Genomic DNA, 20,682 nt, shown 5'->3' with positions numbered 1-20,682 from the left:
TCTCCATTGAACAAGGGTGGTCTAGATACATTTAATCCCTCAAGAGGATTGGTATAATTAGATCCCATTGATCTTAGTCTCAATCAAAATGAGCTCCCGCTTTGATATCACTTGTTGGATAACCTAGAGGGGGGTGAATAGGTTATCACTAGTGAATTTATGTCATTTTTAAAATTTTAAAGAAATTAAAGAAGATAAAGAAAAAGAGAGTGCGTAAATAGATGACACAAAGAATTTATAGTGGTTCGGCTAAACTTAGCCTACGTCCACTCCTCTCAACCTTGAGAGAATTCAGTAGTTTCTTCCTTTCAGTACAGTAGGTGGGAAGAACACCTTTACAATCTTTTTACACAGGATAAGAGGATCCCAATCTTTTAAGGATAAGAGAATCCAAAATCTTTTAAGGATAAGAGGATCCTTGCAATGCCTAAGTACAGTCTAGGCCAATGAAAACAATGCTTTGTAAACTTAAAAGCATAAACTAAATACAAAAAGAAATAAGGTAGAAATACCTAAGCAATGAGTGTGATGTGTACTCCTTGCAAGTGCCAAATGATGCGAATGTATGCTTACACAATGCAGACCTTCTTTTAGAATTAATTCCTTGAATGAGCTTGAGAAGGTCCTTTAAAGCTTTGAAGTCAATTCTTGATCGATGCAGACAAGACTTCAATTATGAGAGCAATTATCACTTTTCACCTTTCTCAAAAGTAGGATTTTGGACTATAATGGATAGGTGAAAATGACTGACAAGTTATCTATTTATAGGCTCATTAATGGCCTAAAGAACATGTGCAAAATGTGCTCTAACGGATCTATTTTTCACCAATCCGGTCGACCTGAAGATTGATCTGGTCGATCGGATCCTAGCCATTGGAGAATATAGTCGTTAAAAACTAGCCGTTGGAGGTAAACAGGGCATCCAATCGATGTCCGATTGATCGGATCATCGTCCCACTTGATCCGGTCGATCGGATCATCTATGGGAACATACCCGAGCAGCTACTGCCAGATCCGGTCGATCGGATCATCAGATCGGATCACAGTCAGGACTTGATTCTGACTGTTTGACTGATGGGTTCAGTCTGGGACTTTTTCCAACCAATTTTGACTTATTCTAAAGTCATAGGGGATTCATTTGTATCCTCCTAAGGTCTCTAAAAGATGCACATGTTTATTTTATTAATTTTTATGCAAGTGCAATACAAGCATGCAGTAAGTGTTCTAAGTATGTGCACACGAGCATCTTGATTAGGGTCTTGGTCTCTTTCTTCGAGAGATATTCTTTAATCTTCAAAAGATCTTTTTAAGATCCTCTTTTCTTGAAATGCCCTTGATATCTTTGATCTTCATTGACTTATCCTGTCTTCTTTTCTTGAAATGCCCTTGATATCTTTGATCTGCATTGCCTTGTCTTGTCTACTACTCTTTTGACTTTATTAGCCCTGTTGACACATAGACATATGCAAGTCTATATCTACATGTTTGTGATCATCAAAACATTCATGGAGGTGGGGTTAGAATTACCCAACATCACCTTCTTCAATGCCTTCAATGCTCTCCAAGCTTCCATGGTTTTGGGTAGGTAGGAGAAGTGAAAAAGCCATAAATGGCTGAACTGTGTCTTTATTGCTAAGTTCCCACTTAGGGCCTGTTTGGCTTGGGACTTTAAGAGTTAAAACTCAATTAAATGCCATCATAGGCAAGTGGGTCCACCTATATAGCATAGGCATAGTTCACGGAGACCAAGGGTGGGGTCCACCTTATCTAGGTGTTTAGGTAGGACGCCTGGGGCACGGGGTGTGGGTCCCACATAAGGAAAAACACCCAAAAGCCTCAAATAGTATAGAAGCAGTCTTATGAGTCCGTTCGTGACTCTGTCACTGCTGTAAAGGATAGAACCCTAAGGAAATTTATTGGGCTTTGGCCCATACTTCAAGGCCAACAAGGGGAGGGTATACTAACATTCATAAGGACAGTACCTTACCCCTCGACCGTCATGACGTGTCCCCTCGTGATCCCGAAGAGTTTCCCAACTGTAATGCTAAGCTCATTACTGAGGGAGGTGTCTAAGTGTGGGGACACAGGAAATGCCTTCCGATAGTCTTCACTCTGGGGACTTGTGCTAGGAGGATGGTCGTAGAAATCACCGTTAATAAATCTCCCCCACTGCCGGTTGAGGAACCTCTCTTCCACAGGTAGGCCTGTGAACTGGTCAACGATCTTGTGGCTAGGTTTGACCACAAGTGAAAACAGTTCACCAGCATACATGGCAGCAGTATCTACATGGCACAAGAGAGAGAAACTATAATTAAATAGCAAATCCGGGTGTGGATGTAACATCCTCCCCACCCTACAAAAATTTCATCCCCAAAATTTGGCTTACCTTGTAAGAATCCAAGGGAACGGTACTTCGCTCACATCTCCACCTCAGCCTCCCATGACGCTTCTTCTTCTGGGTGGTTACACCATTTCACCTTCACGTAATGAATAGGTCTATTGCAAAGATTCACCACCTTGCTGTCTAGAATCTTCTCGGGCTGTTCCTTATAAGATATATCCGCTGCTAGCTCTGATAGTTCTTGAGATAGAACATGGCTTAGGTCATGCACATACTTTCGCCACATGGACACGTGGAAGACGTCGTGCACACTGTCCATAGATGGTGGGAGTGCTAATCGATAAGCCATCGGTTCGACCTTCACAAGAATTTCATAGGACCCAATGTATCTCAAACTTAGTTTACGCCCTTCTTGCTGAACCGCATCACACCCTTGGTGGGCGACACCTTGAGGAATACCTTGTCACCGATAGAGAACTCTAGATCCTTCCGTCTTTGGTCCGCATAGCCCTTCTGCCTAGACTGAGCAGCCTTGATTCATTCATGGATCAAGTCCACCTTCTCACAAGTTTCTTGGATCAATTTTGGCCCAATGATACATCGCTCACCTACTTCATCCCAGTACAATTGAGTCTGGCACTTCTTCCCATACTAAGCTTTAAATGGTGCCATCTTAATAGTAGCTTGGTAACTATTATTGTAGGAGAATTCAATAAGCGAGATGTGCTCATCCCAGTTACCTTGCATATTTATGGCACAAGCTCAGAGCATGTCTTCCAATTGTTTGTATAGTTCTCTCTGACTATCCGTCAGTTTGCAGGTGGAAGGCTGTGCTAAAACTCAACAAGGTGCCCATAGCTCTTTGGAATTTATCCCAAAACTTGGATGTGAACCTGGGGTCCCGATCTGAGATAATGCTAACTGGAACTTCGTGCAGGCGAACCACGTTATCAATGTACAAGCGGGCTAGCTTATCCATAGAATATGTGACCTTGATTGGGATGAAATGAGTTGTCTTCGTCAATCTATCCACAATAACCCATAGAGCATCAACACCTCTGGGTGTACGAGGCAGTCTAGTGACGAAGTCCATGGTAACATGTTCCCATTTCCATTCTTGTATGGGTAAGGACTGTAAAAGGCCATGGGGCCGTTGTCTATCTGCCTTTGCTTGTTGACAAGTGAGACACCTAGCCATAAATTCAGCTACATCCCTCTTTATTCCACTCCACCAGTAGTGTCCCTTCAGGTCCCTGTACATCTTAGTACTACCTGGGTGAATTGAATAGGGAGAATCATGAGCTTCCGACAATACTTCCTTCCGCAGCTGATCATCCTTGGGAACGCATAGCCAATCCCTAAACATAAGAACATCACTCACTATCAATGTGAAATCCAGATCTCACTGTGTATCACCCTGGATGGCTTTAATGACCACTTGGAAATGTTCGTCTGAGGCCTGAGCAGACGGAATCCTTTCTACCAAAGTTGATCGCACAGATAGGGCTGCTAAAGATAGAGTAACACCCTCTGCCAGTAACTCCAAATCCATCCTTCTAGCTTCTTCAACAAGTTCCTTATTGATAGCTAAGGATGCGATGGATAAGGTCTGGGACTTTCGACTAAAGACATCCACCACAACGTTTGCCTTAGCAGGATGATAATGGATGGTGCAATCATAGTCCTTCATGAGCTCCAACCATTGCCTCTGTCTCATGTTAAGTTCTTTCTGGGTAAAGAAGTATTTGAGGCTTTTATGGTCACTATAGATCTCACTCTTTTCTCCATACAGGTAGTGTCTCCAGATTTTCAGAGCAAAGACCACAGCTACCAACTCTAAGTCATGAGTTAGGTAGTTCCTTCCATAATCCTTCAGCTGACAAGAAGCGTAGGCTACCACTTTTTCATTCTACATCAAGACACAGTCGAGACCCATTTTTGAGGCATCACAATAAACTACCATCCCTCCAGTAACATTTGGAATGGTAAGTACCGGATTTGAAATCAGTCGCTGCTTCAATTCCTGGAAGCTCTTCTCGTAGTCATCGGACCACTCAAACTTCACTCCCTTACGAGTCAGTCGAGTCATAGGAGCGGAGATCTTTGAAAAATTCTCAATAAATCTCCTATAATAGCCGGCTAGACTGAGGAAGCTATGAATATCTTCTACGTTCTTGGGTGTCTCCTAGTCAACTACGGACTTTACCTTATCGGGGTCGACTTCGATACCCTTTGCAGAAACTAGATGACCTAAGAAAGCCACTTGTTGTAACTAGAACTCGCTAAAGATGTACTTCTGAATAAAAGACATAACCACCTTGTGGTCATTGGTCTTCATAGCCTTAGCTTCTACCCATTTCGAAACATAATCAACTGCCACAAAAATATACTCATTACCGAATGAGGCAGGAAATGGGCCCATAAAATCTACATCCCAAACATAAAAAATCTCAACTACTATGATAGGGCTCAAGGGCATCTCATCACGTTGGGACAGATTACCAACTTGTTGGGATCTCACACATGCCTTGCAGAAGGTGTGTACATCCCAAAATAACATGGGCCAAAAGAAACTAGACTGCAGTACCTTGGCAACCATTTTCTTGCCACCATAATGTCCCCCATAGGCGAGAGTATCGCAAAATGATAATATGCTCTGAAACTCACTCTTAGGGACACAATGACGAATGACCTGGTCTGAACAGAACAATTTTGGATCCTCCCAGTGGTAGTATCGTACAGTAGAGAGGAACTTATCTCAAGCTGCTTTATCCTAATCAGGAGGTAATTGTCCAACAGCGAGATAGTTCACTATAATTGTGTACTATGGAGTCAGTTTCGACGAAATTGAAAAAACTGCTCATCGGGGAAAGTTTCAGGAACCAACTCCGGTGTGGGAGGGAAATCTAGAAAAATCCGGGATAAATGGTCTACTACAACATTTTTTGACCCCTTTTTATCCCTGATCTCCAGGTCAAACTCTTGAAGGAGGAGAATCCATCGGATGAGCCTCGGCTTAGCATCACGCTTGGATAGGAGATGCCGAAGAGCTGAGTGATCCAAATAGGCAATCACTTTCGAGCCCAAAAGATATGATCTAAACTTATCTAGGGCACAAACTACTGCTAGTAATCCTTCTCAGTAGTGGCATAATTCATCTGAGCATCAGAGAGGATTTTACTAGCATAGTAAATCACAACAGGCTTCCCATCAACCCTTTGGCCTAAAACAGCACCAACAACAAAATCGGATGCGTCACACATGATCTCAAAGGGGAGAGACCAATTAGGTGACCTCATAATGGGTGCTTTAGCCAATGAATCACGAAGGGTGTGGAAAGCATGAAGGCATTTATCATCAAAGATAAAAGGGGCATCCTTTGCAAGCAGACTACACACGGGCCTAGAAATCAAGCTAAAGTCTTTGATGAAACGCCTATAGAAGCCGACATGGCCCAAAAAAGAACGGACCTGTCGAATGAAAGTGGGAGGGGGTAACTTAGCGATCAAATCAACCTTGGCTGGGTCAACCTCAATGCCTCGTGTAGAAATAATGTGGCCGAGGATAATACCCTTTTGAACTATGAAATGGCTCATCTCCCAACTAAGAATGAGGTTTGTCTCCACACACCGTTTAAGAACCTGAGATAACCGGTGGAGACACTTATCGAAAGATGACCCAAAGATAGAAAAGTCATCCATGAAAACCTCTAAAGATTGGCCAACCATGTCAAAAAAGATGGCCATCATGCACCTTTGAAAGGTGGTCAGAGCATTGCACAACCCAAAGGGCATGCGTCTGAATGCAAATGTACCAAAGGGGTAAGTGAAGGTTATTTTCTCTTGATCACTGGGACATATAGGAACTTGATTGTATCCCGAATAACCATCAAGAAAATAGAAGTAGCTCTGCCTGGCCAATTTCTCTAAAATTTGATCAATGAAGGGCAGAGGAAAGTGGTCTTTACTGGTGACCTTGTTCAGTTTTTGATAATCAATACAAACACGCCAACCCATAGTGGTACGAGTTGGGACAAGGTCACCTGGGTCTTTGGGAACAACCATGATGCCGGACTTCTTAGGGACAACATGAGTAGGGCTGGCCCATTGACTATCCGAGATGGGGTATATGATGCCAGCATCAAGCCACTTTACTACTTCGTTCTTCACTACTTCCCTCATATTAGGGTTCAGACGACGCTGTGGGTCTCTAAAGGGTTTTGCTCCCTCCTCACAATAGATCCGGTGCATACAGACTGAAGGGTCAATACCCTTAAGATCAGCCAAGGACCAACCAATGGCGGCCTTGTACTCAGAAAGAACTTTCAAAAGTTAAGCCTTTTGTCTGGACGAAAGATCGGATGAGATAATAACAGGCAAGGTCTCTCCTTCCCCTAAAAATGCATACTTAAGGGTGGAAGGGCAAGGTTTAAGCTCCAGCTTTGGAGGGGATATTAGAGAAGAAGGTTGGGGAGATGTAGCCAAAGAGGGAAGAGGCTCAAACCTAATTGTCCAAGGTGGCCGTTCTGAAGAGAGTGAGGAATCTAGCAAAGTATGCACCTCTTCGGTGTATGCCTCAGACTCATCTCCAAGCATCTCTTAGTGTTGCAAAGGGTCATCAATAAGCATGTGAGAAGTGTGATCAACCACAACTTCATCTAATAAATCCAATGCAAAGCACTCTTCTTCTTTAAAGGAACCTATGGATGCATTGAAGATGTTGAGCCTAAGTTTCTTATTCCCAAAATTGATGTCTATGGCCCCCGATCTACAATTTATAAAAGCATTTGCAGTAGCTAAGAAGAGGCGCCCTAAAATGATAGGGGGAATCTTGGCTTTGGTGACTGTATCCATATCCAGGACAAGGAAGTCCACAGGAAAGTATAATTCTTCCACCTTCACTAAAACATCCTCTAACAAACCACGAGGTGTCTTGACTGAACGATCAGCCAACTGAAGGATGAACTCAGTGGATTTCAAATCTCCTAAACCAAATCTGTCATAGACTGAACTAGGCAAGATATTCACACTAGCCCCTAAATCAAGTAGTGCCCTACTTATGGAGAGATCTCCAATGATGCAAGAAATAAGAGGCACACCTGGGTCCTTAAGCTTAGGGGGTAGGTGGCTGGAAATTACAGAGCTAACTTGTTCAGTCAAATGGACGGTCTTAGGGATTTGAGTTCTCAACTTACACTTTTGGGTGCAGAGGTCTTTCAAAAACTTAGTGTAAGTAGGAACTTGCTTGATAGCATCCAAGAGGGGGAGATTAATGCGAACTTGTTGGAACAAGTCTATCATCTCTTGCATCTTTGCACTCTTTTTATCCAAATAGTCTGGGGCTGATGTCTGAAGGGCTTGGGGAAAAGGGACCTTTGGAATGTAAGAGTCAGGTGATGGTCCCTCCACAATGGGTATGTGCAGCCCCTTCCTTGGGAACTGATGAGTGATTTCCATTGATGGTGTTTCAGTAATGAATTCATGTGTGTCTACACCACCACCAGAATTCTCTAGGGTTGACTCAGCCTCTCCCTGGCTTTGAGACTTAGTAGGCAACGTCTCATTAGTGGCTAAGGGTGCATCAGGTTTTTCCACCCTTTTGCCGCTCCTTAGGACTGTGACCGATTGGACCGGTTACCTATTGGCTGACTTGGCAATTGGCCAGCATCCCTCCTATTTATAGCATCAGGTAGTTGACCCAGTTGGTTCTCTAGCTTATTAATGGACTGAGTATGTGAGTGTAGCAGCTGTGTGTTTTGCTCAAGTCCACTTAATGCTTTTAGCACCTTTTCCTCAAAGGATTGATTTTGCTGGGGTTAAGGATATGGTGGTTGTCCACCCCTATAGGCATTAGATTGAACATTAAATGGTAGCCTATATGGTGGATTTGGAGGATTATTAGGTACTGAGTTTCTCCATGAAAAGTTCGGGTGGTTTCGCCATCCCGGGTTATAGGAATTGGAAAAAGGATCTTTACCCGGTTTAGGAAAACCTTGAGCCACTTGTACCTGTTCCTAAATAAATTTTGTGCACCCGATGGACAGTCCATCACATAATGACTAAGGCTAGCACATAAGTCACAGGCTTCAGTCTGATTCGGAAAACTCATTGGGAAAGGGGACATAGAATGTTGTCCTACAGACATCAGATAGTCCAATTTTTTGGACAGCATGTCAACCTTAGCAGTCATCTCTACAGTTGGGTCGATCTCATAGAGACCACCCTTCTTTGGTTGCCCTGTGTGTGGAATCTTAGTCCGAGAGGTTGAAGCATGATGTTGGGAATTCTCACTAAGGGTTTCAAAAAGATCCCATGCTTCCGTCTCATTCTTGTGCATAAATGTTCCACCATAAGAGGAGTCCACCATCTGCCTATATCGGTCATGGAGTCCATCATAAAAACACTAGGCTAACTGCCATTTTGGGACAGCGTGGTGGGGGCACTTCCTAAGTAATTCCTTGAGTCTCTCCCATGCTTCATGAAATTGTTCGCCCTCTAATTGGGAGAAACTAGTAATGGCTCTTCTAAGGCTATTAGTCCGGCCAATGGGGAAGAATTTTTTAAGAAATTCCAGCTGCATTCCTGCCCATATAGAAATCCTAACCGAATCTAGGGAATGAAGCCAGTGTTTGGCTTTGTCCTTTAAAGAAAATGGGAATAGGAGTTACTTTAGGGCATCTTTAGAGAGGTTTTGGAATTTGATTGTAGAGCACACCTCTAAGAACTCATCAAGATGCTTGGCTCCTCATTAGCAAGTCCATAATAGGATGGTAACATCTGTATGATGCTGGACTTGATCTCATATTGAGCAGCTGAATGGCAGGCAACTGAATACAAGATGCAGGGGTATAGACAGTTGGAGTGAAGTGCTCACTCAGCGGCCTTCTTGGCTGATTTCCGTCACCCATGTTATTATTATTATCCTTATCCCTAGGTCTAGCCACAGATTGCTCTATTTCTAGGTCAATGGCAGTCAGGTTGGGGTGCAAAGAACGTAGACCATGCATAAAACACAACACAAGTTGAACGTCCTAATTAAACAGAAATTAAAACACGATAACTAAATAAAAAAACTCAATAAAAAATAAAAATCAGAACTAAAAAGTAAAAAAAATAACTAATTTAAAACTAACGAAAATACTTACCTGGTGTTGGCGATTGCGCAATTCCACGTGATGCCCCCGATGAACGGTTACACATATGATCTTAAGAGGCTGGGGGAATTAAAATTAAACCTAAACACCCAATCTAATGCTGGAATTAAAAAAAAAACAAAAAATTACATAAAATAACCCTAATTACATAATATTTAAAAATTTAAAAGTAAACCAAATGGACAGCTTGTCCTTACTCGATCTACTCGGCATCCTGCACAAACAAAGAAAATGTTAGGTATACTAAAATTAACCTAATGAAGAGAATAAAAAAATAAAAAATAAAATTCTGGAATTATAAAATTAAAACTAAAACAAAGTAACACAAAACAACTCAATCAATCTTAGCAACCGTGCTTCGGTTCCCCAGCAATGGCGCCAAAATTTTGATCGTGTCGTTAACCAGTCAAAAATAAAACCTTAAATTAATCTAGCAAGTAGCAAGTAAGGGGTCGATCTACGGGGAACAGGAAGAAATATTGCAAAAAATGAATTAAGCTAATTAAAGGTAACAAGAAATTAAATTGAACCTAGAACAATGACAAACAAAGAACAATGTAAATGATAAGATGAGAAGAACTATCCTCAGGTCGAATTCACTTTGTTAGATTGATTTAATTCACTATCTCGCACATTACGATTCACTGCGGCTACAAGCCCAGTGACACCACAAAGTATAGGGTTCCTCCCAGATAAAGGGTATCTTGACGAGTACTATCGTCCTTCGCTACGAGGCTTGGCATGCATAGTTTGTTCAGTTATAACCTATCTTCGGTACAACCACATGGGAAAAGAAAACCACTATTTGAACGAATCAATTGAATCACAGAAACAAAAGATCCTAACTAGATGTCATCATTAAACCTGATCAAAGAATTACAGCAGTCTTAACATCAAATAGTCAATATGCAAATAAAATAAAATAAATTAACTTCACAGAGTTTCATCTCCTTGAGAATAGGTTGGGAATTTAGCTACACATGGCGATCAAGGGAGCACAGCTACAGTCGATCTTCATGGCAGCAACGGCAGCAATGGTGATCTCAACGTCTCCAAAAATAAAACCCTAAGACCCTCTCTCCTCTCTAGGCTGCATGGATAGGGTATTCCCTCTCCTCTCTTGCTCTTGGTGGGTGGATATCCTCCTCTCTCTTGCTCTCAGTGGGTGATATGTATCCCCTTTCTATCTTCTGCCCACTCTTTTAAATGCATCCGTTTTTCTTATTAGGAAGAGGTGAGTAGGTTTTTCAAAATTAGAAAAAGAAAAAGATCCAGGGGAATCGGGTTGGAATAGGAGAGTAAAAGACAGAGAGAGAGGTAACGTGTGAGATGGGGATGGCTTTTTTTAATTAGAAAAAGATAAAGAAAGAAATAGAATAGGGTTTGGATTAGGAAACTACAAGAGAAAGAGAGAGAGGTTTACGTTTGAGTTGGGGATGAGAGATGGAAAGATGGATAGATAATGGGATGGGTTTTAAAATAAGAAACAGAAAGAGATAATGGAGTTGGAATAATCATGAAGTGATGATTAGAAGGAGAGATAAAAAGGGTTTTTAAATCTTCCGTCTTTCTAAATTGCAATCAAGCCCCTCTTCTATAATGTATTCCCAAGCTGTCCCCTTTAGCATCAAATATCTGTAAACTCCAATATTCCTGTAATAATCAATAATTTAAGTACGTTAGTGCAATAAACCATAATTATTGGACAAGAGCTGCTAAATTAAACAAGAAATGCATATATAAATGCAGCTCGATCACACTCCCCAACTTAAGCTTTTGTTTGTCCTCGAGTGATAGAGAATGAAGAAAATAATTGACTCGACTCTCTGGTTCATAAACAGTCTAACTACATAAGATGCATTCAAAGAAATAACGATAGTTTACTATTGCACATCAACTCATAGGATGTTTGGTTCATGTGAACACAAGAGCTAAGCAATGAACGAAGACTTCTCCTAAGCCATCAAGCTCTCACTTTCTGCTTTCAACCCACTGGTTCACCATGAATTGTGACATCTAAACCTTTTACAAACGCCCATGCTAGCTCGTGTAACACCTCATAATCAATGTAGCTCACTTATTTTTCTCTTAAAACTTTTTTCTTTTCTTTTCCCTTTTTATTTATTTTTTTTTGTTTTTTAAAAATTACGTGATTCTCAAATCCGTACAATGTTCTAGCGTTTTAAGCTTTCTAGAAGGCTCATGTAACTAGCTTTAAGCCAACCACTCCCAACTATTTTATGCAAGATTCCGGGCTTGTGGCCTAGATGCCCCGGTTACTAAGATGAAGCAACAAAACTCAACTCTCATAATTTTATTTTATTTTTTTTTTGAGAATGCGAACACAATTAAGTAGTGCTCTGCCTAAACATTCAAAATATCACAAATCGGGTAGACCTATGTGTTTACAAGCATTAAGCAAGCTCACCAATGACAGTCAGGGAAATAAAGGTTCAATACTTAACACTGTGTTGAATTAATTTTCTCACAACCTAGAGTCAAATGCACTGTAAAGTAATAGTATCATTATGAAAATGAGTGCATGAAAGTTTTCCAAGAATGTAGATGAATCAAAGAGTCATATGCATAAAATTTTTCCAAAATCCTCCCTCCCCAACTTAAACGGTATTGTCCCCTATGACATACAAAAAATAGAAAATCATAGCAAGGAGAAAACAAAAACAAAGGAAGGAGCAAGACAACCTAAGGTGGGGCTGGCGAGGCAGTGTATCCAAAGATGTGATCACCAAGGATGAAGTAAATCCGCTCTAGGAGATGAATGCTGCAAAACAACTACTAGAAAACAAAAGCAGTAGAAAAAAATAAATAATAAAGGAAGAAATAACTAGAGTGGGCTGCCTCCTAAGAGCGCTAAGTTTTACGTCTTCAGACAAACGACAGTAAAGCTCAGGATAGTCCATCAAAAGCATGATCATAATCCACATCCACTAGGTCTAAAGACTCAATTAATTGGCCATCAGCAAGGCATCAACATAGGGTTTCAGTCTTTGACCGTTAACCTTAAAAGTGTTCCCATTCTGTGGATTTCTTATCTCAATAGCACCATGACGTGCAACAGATACAACCACAAACGGCCAATCCCACCGAGATCTCAATTTTCGTGGGAATAAACGCAATTTAGAATTAAAGAGCCAAACACGCTGATTAGGCTCAAAGGACTTCCGAACTATGTGTTTATCCTGAAACGCCTTAGTTTGATCCTTATAGATGCGTGAGCTCTCATAGGCATCATTGCGCAAATCCTCCAATTCTGATAGCTGGAGATGGTGAGAGGAACCAGCTTGAGTCATATCAAAATTAAATGTTTTTATGGCCCAATATGCTCGGTGTTTCAACTCAACCGAAAGATGACAGGCTCTATCAAAAACTAATCGGTATGGAGACATACCTATAGGAGTTATATATGCAGTTTGGTAAGGCCACAAAGCATCAGTCAGCCGAGTAGACCAGTCCTTACGGTCTGGTCTAATTGTCTTCTCCAATATCTGTTTCATCCCTCGGTTTGATACCTCCACCTGACCAGATGTCTGGGGATGATAAGGGGTGGCCACTTTGTGGGTAATAGAGTACTTCTTCAGTAAAGCCTCTAACCTCCAATGTCTAAAATGATAGCCACCATCACTAATGATGGCCCTGGGAAATCCAAAATGGCTAAGATGCACTCCTGAATAAAAGACATAACCACCTTGTGGTCATTGGTCTTCATAGCCTTGGCTTCTAGCTATTTCGAAACATAATCAACTGCCACAAGAATATACTCATTATCGAATGAGGCAGGAAATGGGCCCATAAAATCTATTCCCTAAACATCGAAAATCTCAACTACTATGATAGGGCTCAGGGGCATCTCATCATGTCGGGATAGATTACCAACTTGTTGGCATCTCACACACTCCTTGCAGAAGGTGTGTGCATCCCAAAATAACGTGGGCCAATAGAAACCAAACTGCAGTACCTTGGCAATAATCTTCTTGCCACTATAGTGTCCCCCACAGGTGAGAGTATGGCAAAATGATAATATGCTCTAAAACTCACTCTCAGGGACACAACGACGAACGACCTAGTCTGAACAGAACAATTCTGGATCCTCCCAGTAGTAGTATTGCACAGTAGAGAGGAACTTATCTCGTGCTACTTTATCCTAATCAGGAGGTAATTGTCCAACAGTGAGAAAGTTCACTATAATTGCGTACCATGGAGTCAGTTTCGACGAAATGGAAAACTACTGCTCATCGAGGAAAGTTTCCTGAACCAACTCGGTGTGGGAGGGGAATCCAAAAGAATCCGGGATAAATGGTCTGCTTTAACATTTTCTGACCCCTTTTTATCCCTGATCTCCAGGTCAAACTCTTGAAGGAGGAGAGCCCATCGGATGAGCCTTGGCTTAGCATCACGCTTGGATAGGAGATGCCAAAGAGCTGAGTGATCCGAATAGACAATCACTTTCAAGCCCAAAAGATATGATCTAAACTTATCAAGGGCAAAAACTACTGCTAGTACCTTCTCAGTAGTGGTGTAATTCATCTGAGCATCAGAGAGTAAATCACAACAGGCTTCCCATCAACCCTTTGGCCTAAAATAGCACCAACAGCATAATTGGACGCGTCACACATAATCTCAAAGGGGAGAGACCAATCAGGTGACCTCATAATGGGTGCTTTAGCCAATGAATCACAAATGGTGTGGAAAGCATGAAGGCATTTATCATCAAAGATAAAAGGGACATCCTTTGCAAGCAGACTGCACAAGGGCCTAGAAATCAAGCTAAAGTCTTTGATGAAACGCCTATAGAAGCCGGCATGGCCCAAGAAAGAACGGACTTGTCAAACGGAAGTGGGAGGGGGTAACTTAGAGATCAAATCAACCTTGGCCGGGTCAACCTCAATGCCTCATTCAGAAACAATGTGGCCGAGGACAATACCCTTTTAAACCATGAAATGGCTCTTCTCCCAACTACGAATGAGGTTTGTCTCCACACACCGTTTAAGAACCTGAGATAACCGGTGGAGACACTTATCGAAAGATGACCCAAAGATAGAGAAGTCATCCATGAAAACCTCTAAAGATTGGCAAACCATGTCAAAAATGATGGTCACCATGCACCCTTGAAAGGTGGTCGGAGCATTGCACAACCCAAAGGGCATGCGTCTGAATGCAAATGTACCAAAGGGGCAAGTGAAGGTTGTTTTCTCTTGATCACTGGGACATATAGGAACTTGATTGTATCCCAAATAATCATCAAGAAAATAGAAGTAGCTCTGCCCAGCCAATTTCTCTAAAATTTGATCAATGAAGGGCAGAGGAAAGTGGTCTTTGCGGGTGACCTTGTTCAGTTTTTGATAATCAATACAAACACGCCAACCCGTAGTGGTACGAGTTGGGACAAGGTCACCTTGGTCGTTGGGAACAACCATGATGCTAGACTTCTTAGGGACAACCTGTGTAGGGCTGACCCATTGAATATCCGAGATGGGGTATTTAATGCCAGCATCAAGCCACTTTACTACTTCGTTCTTCACTACTTCCCTTATATTAGGGTTCAGACGACGCTGTGGGTCCCTAAAGGGTTTTGCTCCCTCCTCACAATAGATTTGGTGCATACAAACTGAAGGGTCAATACCCTTAAGATCAGCCAAGGACCAACCAATGGCGGCCTTGTACTCAGAAAGAACTTCCAAAAGTTGAGCCTCTTGCCTGGACGAAAGATCGGATGAGATAATAACAGACAAGGTCTCTCCTTCCCCTAAAAATGCATACTTAAGGGTGGAAGGGAGAGGTTTAAGCTCTAACTTTGGAGGGGATATTAGAGAAGAAGGTTGGGGAGATGTAGCCAAAGGGGGAAGAGGCTCAAACCTAATTGTCCAAGGTGGCTGTTCTGAAGAGAGTGAGAAATTTAACAAAGTATGCACCTCTTCGGTGTATGCCTCAGACTCATCTCCAAGCATCTCTTAGTGCTTCAAAGGATCATCAATAAGCATGTGAGAAGTGTGATCAGCCACATCTTCATCTAATAAATCCAATGCAAAGCACTCTTCTTCTCTAAAGGAACCTAAGGATGGATTGAAGATGTTGAGCCTAAGCTTCTTATTCCCAAAACAGATGTCTATGGCCCCCGATCTAGGGGTGTCAATGGGTAGGGTTGGGCCGGGCTTGCCTAAACCCTGACTCTAACCCTAGAGGCCTTAACCTAAACCCTGACCCTGACCCAACCCTGGTAGGGCCAAGAAACCCTCAACCCTGACCCGACCCTACCAGGGTTTTCCCTAACCTGGCCCGGCTCGACCCGACCCTGATAGGGTCGGACAGGGTCGGGTTGGCTCTGATTGACCCTGCCTTGACCCTGATTGATATATATCAAAGAATATATCTAAAAAAAACCAAAAAAATTCTTTAAAGAAGAAGAATAAGAGGGGAAGGAAAGTAACAGAATTTCATAGTTGTAAAGGAAAAGCAATAGATAATATAATAACATTAGCACTGTCATTTTACGACCATCAATTCGCATAAACAAATATGACAAGAGATGAAGAGAGTGTTATGAATGGCCAAGAATTCTACGAACTAACTCCCCCAACGGCACAAAAAAATAATCTTTCTCTTTACTAACTGCATCTCAATCAATTTTAACAAGTATTTGCATCTGAATTTGTTGATGACTAACTTCTTACAAGCATATATAGGGGAAAAAATGAAGGAGAAAAAATTTCAAAGTGTAGTCCTGGAAACAAAATCAAGTCTAAAACAGCAATGAACAGCTCATCCAATTTCGCATGTCCTCAATCACCCCCAACTTCCTCTTGCTACCTACCCAATCTCTTTTTTATTAGATATGCATGTAATTGTTTCTGTATCATCAAGTAGATGATAATTTCTCTAAAGATATCACAGCAATAAGAGTTTTGCAGGTAAGGCTATACAGAGTAGTCCTAATATAGCTAGGAAAATACAGTCAAGTCACTAGTGTACTACCAGGATACAGTGACTGTTACAATCAAAAGACAAGAAATGGACTTGACAAAGATCCTAACCATTCGTGCCTCCATTGACTTTTCAAATAATGGATTCCAAGGGGAAATTCCAGATGTGATAGAAAATCTCACTTCTCTCTACGTTCTTAACTTGTCACAGAATGCTCTAAGCCTCTAACTGGTTGCATACCATCATCCTTGGGGAACCTGAACAGCTAGAGTCATTAGACCTCTCAAGCAATAAGTCAGGAGGAGAGATCCCTCAGCAGCTGACAATCCTAACATTCCTTTTGGTCCTGGACCTCTCTTGGAACAACCTTACGGGAATGATACCAAAGGGATCTTAATTTCCTTTAAAACCTCCAAACCCTTTACTTCCCCTTCGCTCTACAACTCTATAAATCTGGTTATTATCGCTGCAATTGATGGTGACCCTGAGAGCATAAGTTCTTCTCCAGCTCTCGGCTTCCCCGACACCAGTTTCTTCCATTACCACAGATTGAGGTGATCGGTTTTCAAACTCATTACACAGAGAGAAAAAAAATGCTGAACCCTTCGAAGAGTGGGAACCGAAGAGGGATAGAAGACAATGGAAAGGGAGCGAGGAAATTGAAGAACAAAGCTAGCAAAGTCTTTTCATGAGAGAACCCATATGACTGGGGTGGGAATTTTTTGGCTAAATACAGACCCGGATCTACTTTCTGCCAAAAAATTGCAGGAGATTCCGCCAGAAGGAACACAGAGCAAAAATCGCCAATTGTTTAGGTATGATTGGCAAATTGTACTGAGCGGATACTTTGTGGGGTTTGGTGGGGCAGCAGGAATTGTTGTGGCATTCTTCGTCTTCTCAGATCGAGGAAGGAAAAGGATGTTTCTTGGTCATGAACATACCTAGGTCAAGAGAGCGTCGTAGCAGGTCGAGTGGAGGAGAAACAAGCTGCTTGAATGCTTGATACCTTGATCGTAGCAGGAAAGGAGGAAGTGATGAACCAAGGATGAGAAGTAGGGTCTCGAGCAGCGCTTTCCTCAAGAGATGGATGAAGAGTGAAAATGAAATTGGATATTATGGTTCACTAGTTTTCCCTTAAGAGATGGGCGTTTTTATTTTTTCCATGACAAATTGATACATTATTACAACTATATATTGCCTATAACTAATACAGAGTCGGGTCAGGGCTGGGCCAGGCTAAACCCGGGGTCTTATCCCGAACCCGACCTGACCCTGCCAGGGTCAGCCAAAATCTCAACCCTGACCCGCCCTTCGGGCTGGCAGATCTGGGTCGGGTCCTGGCTGGGCTCAGGGCGGGTTCAGGCGAGTTCGGGCCAGCTGGGCATTATTGACACCCCCACCCCGATCTATAATTTATGCAAGCATTTACAGTAGCTAAGAAGGGGCACCCTAGAATGATAGGGGGAAGCTTAGCTATAGTGGCTGTATCCATATCCAGGACTAAAAGTCCACAGGAAAGTATAATTCTTCCACCTTCACTAAAACATCCTCTAACAAACCACGAGCTATCTTGACTGAATGATCAGCCAACTGAAGGATGACCTCAGTGGGTTTCAAATCTCCTAAACCAAATCTGTCATAGACTGAACTAGGCAAGATATTCACACTAGCCCCTAAATCAAGTAGTGCCCTACTTATGGAGAGATCTCCAATGATGCAAGAAATAAGAGGCACACCTGGGTCCTTAAGCTTAGGGGGTAGGTGGCTAGAAATTACAGAGCTAACTAGTTCAGTCAAATGGATGGTCTTAGGGATTTGAGTTCTCAACTTACGCTTTTGGGTGCAGAGGTCTTTCAAAAACTTAGCGTAAGCAAGAACTTGCTTGATAGCATCCAAGAGGGGGAGATTGATGCGAACTTGTTGGAACAAGTCTATCATCTCTTGCATCTTTGCACCCTTTTTATCCAAATAGCCTGGGGCTAATGTCTGAAGGGCTTGGGGATTTGAGACTTAGTGGGCAACGTCTCATTAGTGGCTAAGGGTGCATCAGGTTTTTCCACCCTTTTGCCGCTCCTTAGGACTGTGATCGATTGGACCTGGTCTTTCCTAGACCCATTTGATTGTTTGGGTTACCTTTTGGCTGACTTGGCAATTGGCCAGCCTCCCTCCTATTTATAGCATCAGCTAGTTAACCCAGTTAGTTCTCTAGCTTATTAATGGACTGAGTATGTGAGTGTACCAGCTGTGTGTTCTCGAGTCCACTTAATGCTTTTAGCACCTTTTCCTCAAAGGATTGATTCTATTGGGGTTGAGGATATGGTGGTTGTCCAGTCCTATAGGCATTAGATTGAACATTAAATGGTGGCCTATATGGTGGATTTGGAGGATTATTAGGTACTGAGTTTCTCCATGAAAAGTTTGGGTGGTTTCGCCATCCCGGGTTATAGGAATTGGAAAAAGGATCATTACCCGATTTAGGGAAACCTTGAGCCACTTGTACCTGTTCCTGAACAAGTTTTGTGCAATCGAAGGACAGTCCATCACATAATGACCAAGGCTAGCACATAAGGCACAGGCTTCAGTTTGATTGGGGAAACTCATTGGGAAAGGGGACATAGAATGTTGTCCTACAGACATCTAATAGTCCAATTTTTTGGACAGTATGTCAACCTTAGCAGTCATCTCTAAAGTTGGGTTGATCTCATAGAGACCACCCTTCTTTGGTTGCCCTGTGTGTGGAATCTCAGTCAGAGAGGCCGAAGCATAATGTTGGGAATTCTCACTAGGGGTTTCAAAAAGATCCCATGGTTCTGTCTCATTCTTGTGCATAAATGTTCCACCATAAGAGGAGTCCACCATCTGCCTATATCGGTCATGGAGTCCATCATAAAAACACTGGGCTAACTACCATTTCGGGACAACGTGGTAGGGGCACTTCCTAAGTAATTCCTTGAGTCTCTCCCATGCTTCATGAAATTGTTCGCCCTCTAATTGGGAGAAACTAGTAATGACTCTTCTAAGGCTATTAGTCCGACCAATGGGGAATAATTTTTTCAGAAATTCCTGCTGCATTCCCTCCCATGTAGAAATCCTAACCGAATCTGGGGAATGAAGCCAGTGTTTGGATTTGTCATTTAAAGAAAATGGGAATAGGAGTAACTTTAGGGCATCTTCAGAGAGGTTTTGGGAATTTGACTGTAGAGCACACCTCTAAGAACTCATCAAGATGCTTGTAAGGCTCCTCATTAGCAAGTCCATAATAGGATGGTAACATCTGTATGATGCTGGACTTGATCTCATATTGAGCAGCCTGAATGGCAGGCAACTGAATACAAGATGCAGGGGTATAGATAGTTGGAGTGAAGTGCTCACTCAGCGGCATTCCTGGATGATTTCTGTCACCCATTTTATTATTATTATCCTTATCCCTAGGTCTAGCCATAGATCACTCTATTTGTAGGTCAATGGCAGTCAAGTTAGGGTGCAAAGAACGCCGACCATGCATAAAACACAGCTTGAACGTGCTAATTAAACAGAAAATAAAATTAGAAATTAAAACGTGATAACTAAATTAAAAAAACTCAATAAAAAATAAAAATCAGAACTAAAAGGTAAAAAAAATAACTAATTTAAAACTAACGAAAATACTTACCTGGTGTTGGTGATTGCGCATTTCCACGTGCTGCCCCTGATGAACGGTTACACATATGATCTTAAGGGGTTGGGGGAATTAAAATTAAACCTAAACACCCAATCTAATGCTGTAATTAAAAAAAAATTACATAAAATAACCCTAATTACATAAAGTCTAGAAATTAAAAAGTAAACCAAGCGGATAGCTTGTGCTTACTCGATCTACTCCGTTGCCTGCACAAACAAAGAGAATGTTAGGTATACTAAAATTAACCTAATGAAGAGATTAAAAAAATAATAATAAAAATTATGGAATTATAAAATTAAAACTAAAACAAAGTAACACAAAACAACTCAATCAATCTTAGCAACTATGCTTCGGTTCCCCGGCAACGGCGCCAAAATATTGATCATGTCGTTAATTGGTCAAAAATAAAACCCTAAATTAATCTAGCAAGTAGCAAGTAAGAGGTCGATCTACAGGGAACTGGAAGAAATATTGCAAAGAATAAATTAAGCTAATTAAAGGTAACTAGAAATTAAACTGAACCTAGAACAACGATAAACAAAGAATAATGTGAATGATAAGATGAGAAGAACTATCCTCAGGTCGAAT

General features: G+C 41.7%; 1 protein-coding gene and 2 non-coding genes across 3 annotated transcripts; 2 read left to right on the top strand and 1 right to left on the bottom strand.

Annotated features, from left to right (window-relative positions):
• Window positions 1-8,765: 8,765 nt before the first annotated feature.
• LOC122653348 lies at window positions 8,766-8,872 on the top strand. Its single transcript, XR_006331780.1, has one exon. It is a non-coding gene; the product is annotated as a small nucleolar RNA R71 (small nucleolar RNA).
• A 3,588-nt stretch (window positions 8,873-12,460) lies between these two features.
• LOC122650638 lies at window positions 12,461-15,460 on the bottom strand. Its single transcript, XM_043844037.1, has 4 exons — window positions 14,496-15,460; window positions 14,081-14,255; window positions 13,834-14,039; window positions 12,461-13,148 (listed from the first exon to the last, which is right to left on the bottom strand). The coding sequence occupies exons 1-4, from the start codon at window positions 15,458-15,460 to the stop codon at window positions 12,461-12,463; spliced, it is 2,034 nt and encodes a 677-aa protein (XP_043699972.1).
• A 3,890-nt stretch (window positions 15,461-19,350) lies between these two features.
• On the top strand, window positions 19,351-19,457 carry LOC122653362. The gene has a single exon (XR_006331793.1). It is a non-coding gene; the product is annotated as a small nucleolar RNA R71 (small nucleolar RNA).
• Window positions 19,458-20,682: the final 1,225 nt, after the last annotated feature.

Source organism: Telopea speciosissima, chromosome 2 (assembly GCF_018873765.1).
Source record: "Telopea speciosissima isolate NSW1024214 ecotype Mountain lineage chromosome 2, Tspe_v1, whole genome shotgun sequence".
NCBI lineage: Eukaryota > Viridiplantae > Streptophyta > Magnoliopsida > Proteales > Proteaceae > Telopea > Telopea speciosissima.
This window is presented reverse-complemented; position numbering and strand designations above follow the sequence as displayed.

Coding starts and splice junctions, on each gene's coding strand:
- LOC122650638 (XM_043844037.1), bottom strand. CDS start 15,460: ATGCTTGGAGATGAGTCTGAGGCATACACCGAAGAGGTGCATACTTTG. Junction 14,256..14,495: donor TTATCTCAGGTTCTTAAACG/GTGTGTGGAGAC, acceptor GCCCTTGTGCAG/TCTGCTTGCAAAGGATGTCC. Junction 14,040..14,080: donor GTGCTATTTTAGGCCAAAGG/GTTGATGGGAAG, acceptor TCTGATGCTCAG/ATGAATTACACCACTACTGA.